Raw genomic sequence first — 15,544 nt, 5'->3', positions numbered from 1 at the left:
TCCAATTCCTCTGCTACAAAGGGTATTAGAAAAAGTCAGTCAACCAGGAACAAATCTAATTCTCATAGCCCCTCAATGGGCAACGCAAACCTCGTACTCAAGCCTACTCGAACTGTCCAGGGACAAGATAATCCATTTCAAGGCAGAGAAGGACCTTCACACAATGCAAAGGTGATGTATCCTTCACCCGGAACCAATGACACTCAGCCTAGCAACCAAGCGCTTGAACACAGAGTTTGGACATTTAAACATACCACACAGAACAATGAAGATACTAAAAGAGGCAAGAAAACAAACCACAAGACAATGAAACACAGCTAAGTGGAAACGATACGCAGTATGGTGTACAGAAAACAATAACTTAAATTCAATTTCCACACAGGAAACCGTGCTCCTTTCTTACACACTTGCTTGATAGCAACATCAACTGCTCAAGTCTCAAGGTGCACCTGGCAGCAATTGCAGCCTACACCAGGGGAGATTCATGTAAAAGTTTCTCCACAGCACCAGTCATCAAAAGATTCCTTGAAGGGTCCAAAAGAATTGCACCCCCAAGGAAGGCTCCAGCCCCAATGTGGAGCTTAAACACCGTTCTAACACAACTAATGACAGAACCATTCAAGCCCAGGCACAAAGCAGAACTTCAATACATCACTATAAAGACTGCCTAGCTATAATTTATTTATTCTGTGTTTTATAAAGCACGGACATGACCCGAATAGGTTATCGGAGTGCTTCACATTTACATAGCCTTAATCTTGCGACAGCAGGCTTGACATGAACTTTAGGCAAAAGTAACAAGCGTTCAACCATTTGAGAGAGAGACATTTGTGCTTACAAAATGATATATACATCAGTTTGAGGGAGAGAGACATTTGTGCTTATAAAATCATATATACATGTCCTAACGACTACTAGAAATCAATTTGTATTATCAAAGTGTGAGACCAGGAAAGTAACCTAACAGTGTCTGGTCTACTGTTATGAGAGGAATTTGCTCATAAGAAAAGTCTCAGCTTCTTTTTTGAAAGCTGAGGTGGACGAGATTCTTCTAATGCTTGGGGGAGTGAGTACCAAATTATTGGTGCCGCACCAGAAAATGTGGTCATAAGTGATCTTCTTTCGGAAGAGGGCAGGTTTCAGTAAAAGATCTCCATTGCTCCGAGAGACTCAGCTGCCTTCTGATGATGTGATTCTTTGGGCTTGCTATAGTGGTGTTTTGTAATGTATCGCTTTGTGTGTGATACATGCAATCTTTAGTTGAATTCTTGCTTCGTAAGGTAGCCAATTAAGCGCATTCAGATGTGGGGTGATGTGGTTAAACTTTCTGGAGCCTGTTATAAGTCTTGTGGCCGCATTGAGACATGCTTTTAGCTGTTGAAATCTTGGGTAGTCCTGATAAAGTTGTACATCCGTTCTTGATTCTCGAGATGACTAATGCATGGAATGCCGTTTTGAGGTCTGATATAGCTATGAAAGGTTTCAGTTTTCTAAGATATCTCTAATGGAGGCTGCCATTTTTCGCCATTGTGTTAATGTGTATAAGATCTCTAAGGAGAGTAAGTGACCTACAGGCATTAACTATTGAGGAGCCATATTTGCAAATCGACAAGGTTATCCTAAGGACAAACCCTCAATTCCTACCTAAGGTAGTAAGCAAATTCCACATGAACCAATGCATATAGTTAGCAGTCTTCATACCCTGGACGTAAGAAGGGCTTTACCACACATTTACAGGAGACCAAACAATTCTGTAAAGAGAATCAATTATTCGTCTCCCACTTTAAGTCCAACAAAGGAGCACCTGGGACAAAGGGGACAGTTGCACGTTGGATTGTAGAGGCAATTCAAGTATGCTATTCCTATATTCCTATGCAGGAAAAACTCTAAACTCATGGCCCAAAGCCCACTCAACGAAAAAATGGGCAACCCTTGCCTGTATGGCCAATGTGCTAATAGACACTATGTGCAGCGGCAACATGGGCATCTTCACACATCTTCACCAAACATTACTGAGTGGATATAAAGATGACTAAGGAAGCTTAAGTGATACAAAAGGTACTTCAACACCTGTACGCAATGTCTTCCTCGTCTTTACACAACCACCCCAAGGAGGGGGAAACTGCTACATAATCTAATGCACAGAAGTTGTGCGCGCAAGAGAGCATTGTGCGCGCGTGAGAGCGTTGTGCAGAGACTTGGCAAAGGACAGGCTATCTCAGGCGAAGATCCAAAAAAACACTTATGACGCAAACTGTGGGTTTGAGAATGTATAGTCTGGGTGGGATGGAAACTATCCGTTATAGATTTTGCCTGAATATCCATCATAAACTTGAAATTTTGCCTATCCGAGGACTGTAAGTCTGAAGAGTTCATCCCTAAAATTATTAGTCCGGGAGAAACAAGGATGGGCATGTTACACCATAATGCAGTCCAAACAGGGCTCTGACTGTTGAGCAACAAAGAAATTCTCGAAGAAAGTGAGATCAAACAAGACAGACCCCCAATGTTGAGACAATGTATGTTGACCTTGAAAAGGAAAAGATGGTGAAAAGTACAAGGTTCGCAGTGGGGCTAAGCCAGAAATTTGTAAGTCCTTAAAACCACTCTCAAACTGAAAGCTCCAGCTGTTAAAGGGTAGATAAAATCAAAAGCCCCTTGGCTCAAAGCATACAGGCAACAAAGGGGACAAACCATCATACTCATCACTTGACTCTGTAAGGAGTTTGAGATTGAAGGAAGGATAGGAGTCGAAGGAGAAAGACTGTGGCATTGAAAATAAAGACTGCCATGATGCCGGACAGGTGCAAGATGTGGAGGCAGTCTTAATCTAGAAAAATAAGCTATTTGACGAATCCCTCACGTTCTTTAGGATCTCTACTAGGACAGATGAGAGTAGGAATAGATTAGACCCTGAACCTGAGGAAAAAGAGCAAGAGCACTTCCATGAAGAGAAAACAGTCTGAGCAACCATTGCTATGATGATGGATTAAACCCAGATCGGTTGACTGGGGGTGAGAGTTTGATTTGCTCAAACGCTCCGTCCATCATCCCCTTTGGTATTGCTTTGTTCACCCTAAGTTGGCACAGTATGCCCAGACGTGGGTCCCTTGCTCACTCACTTTGCCACTGGATTCAAGATAGCCTGGCTGATGAGTGTTATGAACCCGAAACCGGTCCCAGAATGCTTGTTTCCGGTCCAGGGAAGACATGGCTTGGCAGTTTGGGCTGGACTGTTCCCATGAGGAACAGGGTCAGACTGATTTGCATATGGCCATGTCTGAACTGGGGTGGCGGAGTGAGCTATAGAATGATGATGGATTAAACCCAGATCGGTTGACTAGGGGTGAGAGTTTGAGAGTTTGATTTGCTCAAAGGCTCCGTCCATCATCCCATTTGGTATTGCTTTAGACACAGTAGGGGAGCGGAGATGTATCTCAGGCCCTGGATACAGACTCACTAGAGGAAGGGCCCAATTCTTAACCACTTTAAACCATCACCTCCCGATTACATTTCCATGTGTAATGCTGTCATAAGGAGGCCAGCCGACACACGTGGTAGCACTAGAGAAAGGGCAAACAGCAGTATGCTTCCTGCTGGAGGCTCTACTTTATCCCAGAAGAAGAAACGTTCTTACTAATTCTACCCTGTCTAATTGACCAGGGGACTCCTTGGACAAGAGCCACTGCTGCAACATCCAAGGGATCTCTACCAGATATAGAATTTAAAAGGATAGATTTGGGGAGAAAAGTGGAGAGATCCATTGCTAATCAGTTGGGGCGTAGCAAACTCCAATTCCCTTCCAAATAAGTATGGGCATCAACAGTGGGGGGAAATAGAGGACGTTATGAATCCTCTCACTGACCAATACAAGTAAAAAGTAAAAGGTCTAAAATCAGCCCTGGGTGCAGAAGACACAGCAAGTAGACACTGCCACTACTTTTAAGGAGACTTGCCAGGTTAAGGCTCTCTGGGTTTTAACAAGAACTAACTGCCATAATAAATATGCCCATCACAGGTGAACTGTTGTTGAAAATGGCTATAGATAACTCCCTCTCTGGAGAAGGGTACCTATACAGCCAAGGTGTTTGGGGTTCTACAATTTAGGGGATCCTTTAGACTAGGATCTGCCCCACTAGAAAGCCGATGGGAACAGGTTTCCAGCCCAACATACAGCACACCCAAGGAACACATCAGTCCATTTACAGGCTGTAACACCACAGAGAAACATTTTGAGGCAGGGCCAGAGGGTCTGCCTCAAACATTAAGTGACTCTCAAAAAGGAGGCAACAGGCAACTGCATTGGGGCAGATGGGGAGGTTTCCTGCAGGAGTGGAGGGAAATCAGTACAGACAAATGGGTGTTGAACATAATAAAGCATGGCTACTCTATTGAGTTAGAAGACATCCTGCTGAATGTCAAGTCAAAGGATAAGTATAGTAACTAAGTATACTAGAAAACAAGCTAATGCACTCCTTCACAACGGAGCTGTAGAGGAGATACCAAAATAAGAGCCATGTAGAGTAGTCTGTATTCTTCCTCATCTTAAAACATTACTTGATGTTTAGGCCTTATATAGACCTCAGGTTATTGAACAGTTTCAAGATCAAGATGATCAAACTGCATGAAGGCCTTCCACTGCTTAAGGAAGGAGAGTACATGGCAACCGTAGACTTCAAGAATGCCTGATTCTAAATCCTGATAAATGAGCACAAGAAATACCTCAGGTTGGAGTCACGCGGTACCATAGTAAAGCAGTATTTAATAGTATCATGGGCTATGATGACAACGCAAAGTCACTTTAATGTCCTTTTAAAAAATGGACCAAACTTGAACTATAACCAGTCAGGTGATAGCACGCTCTAAAACACTGTAGACATAAGCTAAGCCCCTCAAATTTTCTACTGCCACTGTAGCCTGCTTCTCATGCCACGGTAAGACATATCCCTCCAGTAATGCCCAGGATAACACCTGCTTCCAATATCGTACTGCTTCCAAGAGAAGACTGCTTGTCCTCAGACGAACAGAAAGAAGAGACCCCTGATCCACTGCAACCTTCAGATGAATGGGATACCTGGTCTCTACTCCATCTCCTGCACCACCTCATCCTTCAGCCCCCCCCCCCCAACACCTCCTCCAAAGGCAGCAAGGCTTTAATAATCTGATGGACTGCGCTAGAGAACAAATACATCTATCAACTTCTGTCAGTCTTTTTTTGCAGACTTTAGGGAGCAAGCCAGAAAGTCTAAGAGCCATCACCACTGAAGACTATATCTGGAGTTAAGGGATAAAAATCATGACATTCAGCTATCGTAGGACCAACTCGCCTCGACAAAAAATACAAAGCTACTCATTCTTCCCCTGCTTGACTCATCAGTCAACCCAATCCTGATTCTGTCATCTGCCAAACAGCACAATGGCGCTCAAAAAATCCCTTCACACCAATCTTTGCACCACCAGACAAAGAGGACAGGCACTTGAACAATATAGGGAAGAGATTCTCCCTCATGTCTGCCATCACTGTTCGAGCAGCCAACTCACTAATAATTGGCAATAAAGAGAAGGATAGCAGTGTTAGCTATAAACCTGCCAGGCCTACAAAACTTAGAGGCACAATGATTCTTCAGGCAAGAAGGCATTTTGTGAAAGTAGGAACTAGACCAGGAAATAGTACCAGAACGAATCCAAAAGTGGGGAATGCCACAGATAGATTTGTATGCTAACCACACAAACACATAATGTAAAGACTTTGGCTTTCTACTGACACCCCGTATCCTGAGCGATTTTCATGTCAATAGGTCTGGGAAAGTTTCATACACTTTTCCTCTGTTTCCATTAATAACTGTAGTGATTAGTAAGTACAAACGGATAACCGTGAAGATGATAGCCACATGGGGCAAGACAGACATGGTTTTCAGACCAGTGCAAATGGCATAAAACAAGTTACAAAGATACCAGTCTCTTTGAACCTGTCGAAAATTTAAAGTGGACAGGTATGTCCAGCCAGCCTAGGCCTAGCAGCGTGGCTCCTGAGATCTTAGAATTTGGACTTCTAGGCTTAAATTACAGTTGCATGGACGTATTGATGGAGGCTAAGAAGCCAAAATTACTCCAATGTTATACAGCCAAAAGAAATGGATTCATGCATTGATTAAGGAAATAACTTAACGTAGATCCGGAGAGGGGTCGCTACCATAATTAGACACCTAATAAACCTACAAGATGTAAAACTGTCATAAACAGCCCCATTGAGGCCTGTATCCAAAGCAGGACTCCGATTTCTGATTATGAAGCCTGCGTTTCTGAATGTAGTCACCTCATTTTGCAGTGTGTTTAATTGCAAGCTCTAAAAATAAAAGAACAATCCCTACAAATAAATATGGACAAGGTGGTCATGAGAACTAATCCACAATTTCTCCCAAAATTCTTCTCACGTCCATGTTAATCCATTGATGCAATTGGCAGCCTTTTCCAACAACCAGAAATGCAGGCAGAGCAAGCACGTCGCACAGTACATGGCAGGAGAGCAGTAATATATTACCTAAACTTTGTAGGAATTGGAACCAGCTCCTTATCTCATTCTTGCCAGAAATTGTAGTTTTCAGTCACAAGAGGAACCATTGCAAGATCGATTGTGCAAACGATATATAAATATACCACAGCCCAGTGGTTAAAATGCTGGGCAGCAAATCAACAGGAGGTTCCACAAGAAAAAAGGGCGGCCACACTAGTGTTCATAATCAACGTCTCCATAAATTACATTTGCTTAACCGCCACAAGGTCATTATTTACTATCTTCACAAAATCACTGCTTTTTGGATATGCATGCTAATAGAGGTGCAGGTGGATCAGAATGTATTAAGACACCCTTTGGCAAACAACACAATCTATTCAATCCAGCCTCCCAAATGGAGGTAATAGTGCTTTGTACTACCCTATGCACAGCATGTGAATCCAGAAATTACTCTTCCTTCAAACGGTTACTTACTTCCCTGTAATAGTAGTTTTGCTGCTTGAAGATTTTTCTGGATTCACATGCAACCCTTCCACATCCCCCAAAGTTTAAGCAAAAGGTGAGAAAATATTTTAAATAGGTAAGCCTTAAGACAGCACAGGTCTCCAAGAAGGGAAAAAGAATCTGGAGATGGTGATCACGCACTGTGCCATTGTTTATGTACATCTCATGTCATGGGGCTGAGGGGTGCAGGATTTAGACTTGTGGCGCTACTTACTGATTGACAACTGAAAATATCTGAAGGCAGGAAAATAGGGGTTGTTCAGGACCTGACCACTAGATGGCAGAATAATTCCCAGCACATGAATTCAGAAAAGTATTTAACTACAGCACTATTGTTATTGAGGAGTAAACTTTCTGTCTCTTTGGACAAAGTTGAAGAATTTCATGTTGCAAGGTCCTCATTGATTGGATGGTCCTTGTTCTAGATGAGGGGTTTTCAACCTTTCCTGTGGCTCACAATAGCGACACAATTACAAACATATTAATCACCACTACCACCCACCACCTCCACACCTCAGTCCTGGTTACCCATAGTACCGGGGAAGGAATGTCACTGCATTTAACTATGCAGATGACATTCAGCTCATCTTCAACCTTGACTCGCAGGAAGCGGCCCAGGACTTCCAGTCCATCCTTTGTCATATCAGCGACTGGATGGGCGCTCACCACCTCAAGCTTAACCCCGACAAGACGGAGCTCGTTCTTGTCGGAGGCCCAGCCAATCCCTGGAACTCCACCTTCTGGCCCCTTTCCCTTGCCCCCCCCCCCCCTAGTCCCGCTGATAAAGTAAAAAGCCTAGGGGTCTACATCTCACAGGATCTTTCCATGAATCATCAGATCAGCGCCACAGTTTCCTCCTGCTTCCACCAGCTCAGAAAAATCCAAAAAATAGCTCACTTCCTGACCACTGAAGCTCTCACCCTGGCGTTGTTGGCGCTAGTCATCTCCCGGATTGACTACGCCAACGCCCTATACGCAGGCATTCCGCAATACCAAATAAAGAGACTTCAGTTAATCCAGAATCAGGCCGCCCGTCTAATCTACCGTCAGCCAAAACATCACCACGTCCGTCCCCTCCTCAAAGCCCTTCATTGGCTTCCTGTGTCGGAACGCTGCAAGTTCAAACTTGGCTGCCTAACCCATAAATCCCTGGCCGGCATCGGCCTCTCTTTCATCTCCTCTCTTCTCCATCCGTACGCCCCCCCCAGACACCTCCGTTCCTCCTGTCACGCCCTCCTCCAGACACCTAGGTTCAGGCGTAAAAAGCACGGAGGCCTTAGATTCTCCTTTCTGGCCCCCTCACTCTGGAACTCTCTACCTTTGGACCTCAGACTCTCCTCTTCCTACCCTCACTTTAGGTCTCTCCTAAAAACTCACCTTTTCCGCGGTGTCTATACTTAAAGTTCCTCTTTCTCCCCTCTCTGCCTCCTCTTGGGTTAGTGATCAGCGCCAAGAAACCGTCCGGTGAACGCAGCGCTCTACAAATCCTTTTTACATTTACATTTACATTACATTTCTGTGCTAAAAGCTTTGTGTGAATTGTATCCATGTGAGAAGTGAAATAATTGCCATTGAAGTAGGTGTTACCTGGAGCTTTGGAAATATCTGCAGTGTTTTCCAGACTCCACATTCTTTTTTCAGAAAATATGTATGAAATATATTTTGGGTGTGAAATAATATAATCTCCAAACATCATATCCGTTTCTGAAATCTTCTGTCAAACAAGATTATTTGGGGGGGTCGAAATAACCGATTTTCAATAAAAAAAAAAAAAAGTTGAAGGGGGTCCTCAAACAGCTTGTTTAAATTAAGTCACATGGATAGATTCTACCTCACATGTCCATGTGCTGCCATAACATGTTGGGGAAGGCTGCACAAACACCGGGGATTGCTACTGTAATGCCAACGATACTCTGAGTAAGTTGGGTTGCCACAGTTAGATTAAGGATGTGACAAATGGATGCCAGTGGTGTCCCATGTCTGTACCGAGGCCCAAAATGTCAAGATGAATCGCACTGTTACGCTAAGTCCATGATTATGCCAGGAGTGGATGCAGTTGTGCAAGAAATTAACAACATTGTGCCCTAATTCATTCCTGTATGTATGCCATTGAGAGGTAGTTCAGAGGCTTCTGGTTGTCCCAGTTAACAGGTAATTGGCATGGTTTGCCAGTGGGGGGGGGGGGGGAAGGAGAATGGCAGTACATCTGGTGAGAACACAACACACATGCACCCACAAAAGTGCACAGCCTACGATGATCCCCAGTAGTGAGTGTGGCACCTATATATTTGTGGTGGCTTTTACAGTAGTGTTAAGTGATCTGCTTCCAATCATGTCCACCTCTTCCCTGAGGGTCCAAAATGTATGGACAAGCCATGTTATCTTAGGTCATGCAGATTTGTAAACCGCACTATCACCTGGGAAGGAACCTTCCACATTACTAACATTTACAGCTATGATGTAATGCTTTAATGACTTCTTTCTCACCTCTATCGGAAGTCGGCCTCAAACCTCTTGATCTACCACTTCACTTTATTTATTTCAGTACCTTAAGCTCTGCAAGTACCGATCCTTCCTACTCCTTCAATACATCAAAGATTAGCAACATTGTCAAACTCTGCTTAGCCAAAAGCCACGTCTTCCACTTCTACCAGATAGTTGCCCCAACAGACTGTCTGATTTCCCAGTGGGGTTGTACTCTCCCACATCTGTATTTGGACAGCCTACCCTCAGGAGGCAGGTCTTTACCCTTTGCATATCTGTTGTCCAAGAGTATTTTATTGCTTTCTTTTGTTATTGTTAAGCATTTGTGTGATTTACAATCTGCGATTAGTATGGCATCGCAAGGTCTTGCATTATTCCTGGGTATGACTTTCCATACATTTTGATTGCATTATAGTTTCCGATTCGATTTTGTGTTTAAGTGTGATGTCTATATGTAGTTATTTTCTGTGTTTTTGATGGGTGACAGTGGAGGGTTGTACGAAACTGCTTCCATATTTCTGCAGTTGCTAAAGGTACTCATTTGCTTGTAAAATGTGTATTTAATGAAAGTATTAAATGGTGGTGCTGTTTGATGCTTTTGTAGCCTGTTCATTTCATATTCAGCCTGTGTTGGGTTTAGGCTCAGAGTTGGGTCTTCATTTATATTGTTGTACGGAGGTTTTTGATATGTCTTGCAGGCAGTGCTATTGTGAGCATATAGATGCCCACCTCCGTGGCTTAACTGTGTTGTGTTGGATGCATCTGCAATGTTCTAATGGATGTTGGTTGTCTTGCATGTGACAGTTGAAGTGATATTGAAACAAATAAACGTAATCTTGCCTTGATGAGCAAAGTCTGTTAGCAGTGGTGCCCAGATATACATTTCTCTGGCTGGGCTGCCAGTTACTCTAGGCTCAAACTTTCCAATTCATGAAGTGTCTATGCTGTCTGGTATCCTCCGTGATCAATGAAATTATCTTAATTTAAGAAGTACTGATGTTTTTCTTCGTTAGAGATCATTGAACCGATTTAGGTTTTTCTTTTGTGCTCTTACAATAACATTAGCATGGTGCTTTCAAATGTAGATTGAGTGAAAGAAAAAGTTATAATTGGAGTCTAAATAACAGCACTCCATGTGGTGATCCTTTGAAAAGCTTCATACAGATCAGCTCGCGTTTTTGGGGTAGGTGCAAGGAGCCCAGACGGACAGAACATATTATGGGCACGTCAAACTTTCCAGTATTTGGCAGAGCCACATCCTCTTAGTTGCTGCACCGAATTATGCAGAATTTGAAAAGTTTGATCCCTGATTAGGCAGAAGTGATATTTGCAGTCAAGTTCGATAGACAATCCAACTTGTCACTATCAATATTATTTGGTTATTAATGCACGCATTCAGCTTGGATACATTCTGAATAAGTAGAATCTTAACACTAGCCTTCACTGCTTTGAAGGTGCTTGGATTCACCCTTACGAAGACTTCTTCTACAGTAGCCAATAGCACATATTCTTTTAGGACAAGGAGTGCTTCTGTTAGTTTTTTCTCGGTTTAGTCACCTTTACTGTTTTTCTTCTGTTTACTCTGCACCCAGGTTCCACACGTTTGTAGTGGGCTTTTTTAAGATCTACTTGGGAGACCTATTTAGATTTGGAGTTTTATTGGAAGTACTCCTTTTGTCAGTTGTTCAATATCCAGGCAGATCTGGTAAGTCGGAGCAATTTCTGTTTCTTCTGAATAATATTCTGTCCATGCGATCAAAGGCCACGTTCTCCTGTGAGTTTAGAATTCACTAGAGGGCTTGGTCAGACAGTAGTTTACATTGGCTGTATGGCAAGTAGCATTGATGCAGAGTCCATTTCATTTACTCAGAGTACATGTATTTTCAGTAGCACTCTAGAAGAATGTCGACTCTGGGTGTGTGGGACATCTCATATTTAGTTTTTTAGGCTGTCGTTTGTAAATATTTTTCTTAATTTGTGCGCTGACTCATGACCAATTTCCAAACATTTCTAAGTCTGGCAGTGGATTAAGCAGAAAACAAGAAGGTACTTGCATATAGTAATTCTTCTATTCATTTTTTTCCCTCTGTAGTATATGGGTCCAGCTGCTAAACTAGTTTTGATGGGACAATGCAGTGTGGAGGAAAAAGTCTCTGTATACGGTCTTGAACCATTAAGTCACAAACCAAGATATGAAAGATCCTCGTGCAAAACCAACAGATACAAAAGAACTTTAAAAACATGTGAACTGAAGTAAAACGTAGTAATCTGTGCAAGTGGTAAACAGTGCTTATCATTGAGTGGGATTAAATGTAATTTATGCACTCCCCTATGAAGGGGCTGAGCAAAATAAAATTGAGACGGTTCTACGGAATGGACCATTACGCTTTTAAGGCCTTAAATTGTTCTAGAAGTAGTTATGCCTCTCCTCTCTCACTTTGTTTAGGGCTTGATTGTTCTTGGAGAGGCACCTCCGCAGGATACGTTAGCAGATCGGAGATACCTCCTTGGAGCAGAGGCTAAAGTTGGGAGCGCTCCGACATTGCCTGTTGGTGCAGACAGACTGGTAAGTTTAGAAGGGATAGAGGGAATAATGTAAACAGCGTGTTGAAGGTAAGGGGAGATTGGATCATGTCCACCTAGCATTATGTGGCACTTGGAGTAACAACAACCTACATTGGTTGGGTTTGATTTTATAGCGGTGGTGGTAGGACTTTCTTTCTTTTGTTCCAGGGAGCCTCTCCTTTGGAGTGCAGCGAGTATAATATCGTGTAACTCAGTTAATAAGTTAGAAATAGTGGAGAGTCACAGAAAAAGAGCGAAGAGTTTCTCTGCCAACAAAAGTTTTCTTAACTGCCGCTTCCCAGCCCCGGAAATGATGACAAAGCCACACAAAAACAACTCTAAGCGCTGTGGTCAGTTACATTTTTCCTGTATCTTCCGACGCAGATCTGGATTTATTTCTCACAAACGGAGGAGTGTGACGGATTTCTACCTTTGTTGAGGGTCAGGCCACAACTACAAGTCATGCTGGAGTGCTCCCGATGAATCCGAAGGTGATCCTGGACTACAAAGCTAGGTGTCAGTGGAAATCATGAAAAGGTCGCTCCTGCTCAAAGCAGAGGATTCACACATTCTCGGGGCTACACTTCAAGTCTTCGGTTAAGTTCAAAATTAAGAAAAAACACATAAACCATAAGCAGGCCTCTTCCGAGGCTCGCCACTCTCCTCCTCAGGACTTGCCTGGATGTCAAGCTCCCCCATGGTCTTTTTCCCCGGTCCCCTGTCGAGGAACAGATTATGCATCTTGTTCAGATGACCCCTGATTTATGGGCTAGTCTGTGCTTCTGCAGCAACTTGAAGTGTCATGCTTTACACGTTCGTGCCCCATGGATCTGTGTAGGCTCCCAGCCAGATTACTGCTGGCAGGCCCAGAATCCACATCAGCTATGCCTTTAAAACATGCTGGGTGTCCAGCTCTGACTCTGGGGTTGATAATATGTCCGGTGCCACGATTCACCCCGGTTTCTGCTGGACCCCAACGCTGCAAGAGGGCATCAAGCCAATAGTCCTATAAGACTCCGAACTGAATCCTGCCTGAGCTTATACAGAGCTGTGCACAAGTTCACCTTCTACAATCCCAGCCTGTCTTCCTTCTGACTTGGACTAGACAATGCCTTTTGCCTACAGGCTACCCTCCAATACTCCAGCAACTAGACAGCGGCCTTCGTCCTATTTTAGATCTTTGCTCTCACACTTTCTTCCTAACAGAACAAATTCCGAATGCTCACATTGGCCCATGTTTTTTCTGCACTAGATCCAGAAGACTCGATTGTAGCACTGAATCTGCTGGACACCTATTATCACTTTCCTGCCCTGCATTCCAATAGGTGTTACCTATGGTTCAATGTTGGCCAGGAACATTGTCAGTTGTACGTGCTCCCTTTGGAGCACATGGCTAACTAAAATGGCTGCCACAAACAAAATGGCTTCAGATCATGCGTACAGCGATTTGTCAATTCTGACACTGCAAGTGGACCACACCAGGTGGCACATGCTAGCTCTGCAGTGGTATCTGAAGTCTCAGTAGGTTCTGCACCTAGGGAACCTGTGTGCTTGAGGAGACTGCAAATGACTTGCAGTGGTTGCTTCTCGACCACGGTTGGACAGACTGCTGACCCATCTTGCTACAGTGACAGTAAGTTGCTATTGGGTTGCAGAGTTCATCTGGGAGAGTTAGAGATTAGAGGACTCTGATCTCTGGTGGAAACCTGTCTCCACATCATCCTGTTGGAGCTGTGTCATATGCCTGGCACTAAAGGCCTTCTTACTGTCCAAGGGGAGGCTGGTTCAGGTTCTCATGAACACCACCGATATAGTGTGGAATTGCAACACACAGGGTGGGCTGGGGTCCCGAGCTCCCTGTGCCAGAAGGAGCTTCACATCATGAGCTGGTTGGAGTAACACTGCATTTCTGTTGTCATGACTCTCTTGACCGAATCTTTGAACTTAATGGCAGAATAACCCAGTTGGTAGCACCTTGTAGATCACAAATGGTAGTTTTGCAGCGTGAATCTTTCTGGATTCACTATGCTGTGCATTATTCCGCCATCTAGTGGTTGGGCCTGGAATAGTTTTTTGTTTTTTTCCCCCCGTGGCCCAGGTGGGCGTCGACATACCACCATTAGGTGTCCTTCGTGACATCGACGTGCTTCCTCCGGAAGCTCCAACCTTTAGTCGCCATCTTCATATTCTTTTTTCCGCTGTTGGGTCTGGATTGTTACCGAAGAGTTCCAGAAATTTGGGGAGAGAATCATTGAAAAATAGCAGAAATCGACGAAGTTAGTTTTTCAATACACCCGACTACAGGTCAGGTAATGAGGATGACGAAGGAGAAGGATTTCACACGAGATCTCGATGTTCAACGGACAATGCGCACACAGGGGGCTCCCAGAGCGCGGGTATGGACAAAACATCTTTCAAGTTTTGCGACAATTGCCACCACAAATATGCCCAGAAGGACCAGCATCCAGTCTGCAACCTCTGCCTGCCACTCGACCACAAGAGCGAGGACTGCAACGCGTGCTCGGTATTCACACCCAAGACCCTCAGAGTAAGAGAGGCAGAGAAGGGCGAACTACACCGGGCAGGGGCCACCTCCATCACGCAGGGGCCACCTTCATCGCTCCGAGACTTGGGCCTCTCCAATGGAGAGGAGGACAACCTCGCCGAAGGACCGGAGAACTGCACAGTCGTCGAAGTCCAAAAGAAAACATCGAAGGAGGTAAGAGTCGGTGACCCCCAGACTATCGACCGACACTCATAAGAGTAAAGCAAAGTTCTCGAAGGGAGCATTGCCGGCGAAATACTCGGTGAAAGCAACAGCACCCAAAGACAAGCAGCCCAGCAGATCCTTCGAAAAGGACTCCCAGACGGCGAAAACCCACTAGAAATCAAGATCGTCGAAGGTTACCCTCAAACGTCACCTCGACGCCAAGAAAAGAAGGGTCAACAACGACTTCCACCTCGAAGCGAAGTGCTCCAGCTCTCGACGCCGAACAAGCTGCCAAGATGGAAAGGATGAAAAGAAGGCTCGAGGCCGAAATGACTAGCATCCTGCAACGAAAACAGGACTTTGACGAAAAGATGAGCCAGTATACCATCCCGCCGAGGTCAAAAGGGGCGACGAGGACCCTGAGCTGCCGAAAATGCCTGAACCGGTCGGGGAACAGGAGGAAGAGGCCCTGTATTACTTCGAGGGCGAAGGCGAGGAGGATCAGCAAACCTATCAGGACTCTACGTCCTTGAAGGCGCAAGACTTGGAGTGGCATGACCTCGACGCCGAATTACCGGAAGAAGTAGACACATACCCTTCGAGGCGTTCACCGCCAGACGATATAGGGGTCTATAATATGGTGGTTAAAAAGGCTGCAGAGACCTATGGAGTGAAATTGGAGGAGTAGAAGCCCAAGGCGTGTTTTCTCCTGGAAACTGTTACCTCAACAAACAAGGAGTCAGTTCCTGCCCATTCTCCCCAGTATG

The 15,544-nt window shown here is 44.4% G+C and overlaps 1 protein-coding gene across 12 annotated transcripts in view; it reads left to right on the top strand.

Annotated features, from left to right (window-relative positions):
• The window catches only part of LOC146871964 (KAT8 regulatory NSL complex subunit 1-like), a 1,874,485-nt gene that overhangs the window by 761,386 nt on the left and 1,097,555 nt on the right, over positions 1 to 15,544 (top strand). For all 12 annotated transcript variants that reach the window (XM_085652540.1, XM_085652525.1, XM_085652531.1 and 9 more), the window contains exon 4: positions 11,949 to 12,068. In XM_085652540.1, coding sequence (XP_085508666.1) covers positions 11,949 to 12,068 — 120 coding nt within the window. The remainder of the gene's footprint in view (positions 1 to 11,948; positions 12,069 to 15,544) is intronic.

Source organism: Triturus cristatus, chromosome 1_1 (genome assembly GCF_964204655.1).
Source record: "Triturus cristatus chromosome 1_1, aTriCri1.1, whole genome shotgun sequence".
NCBI lineage: Eukaryota > Metazoa > Chordata > Amphibia > Caudata > Salamandridae > Triturus > Triturus cristatus.
The sequence above is the reverse complement of the archived record's forward strand: the minus strand, read 5'-3'. Positions and strand labels throughout refer to the sequence as shown.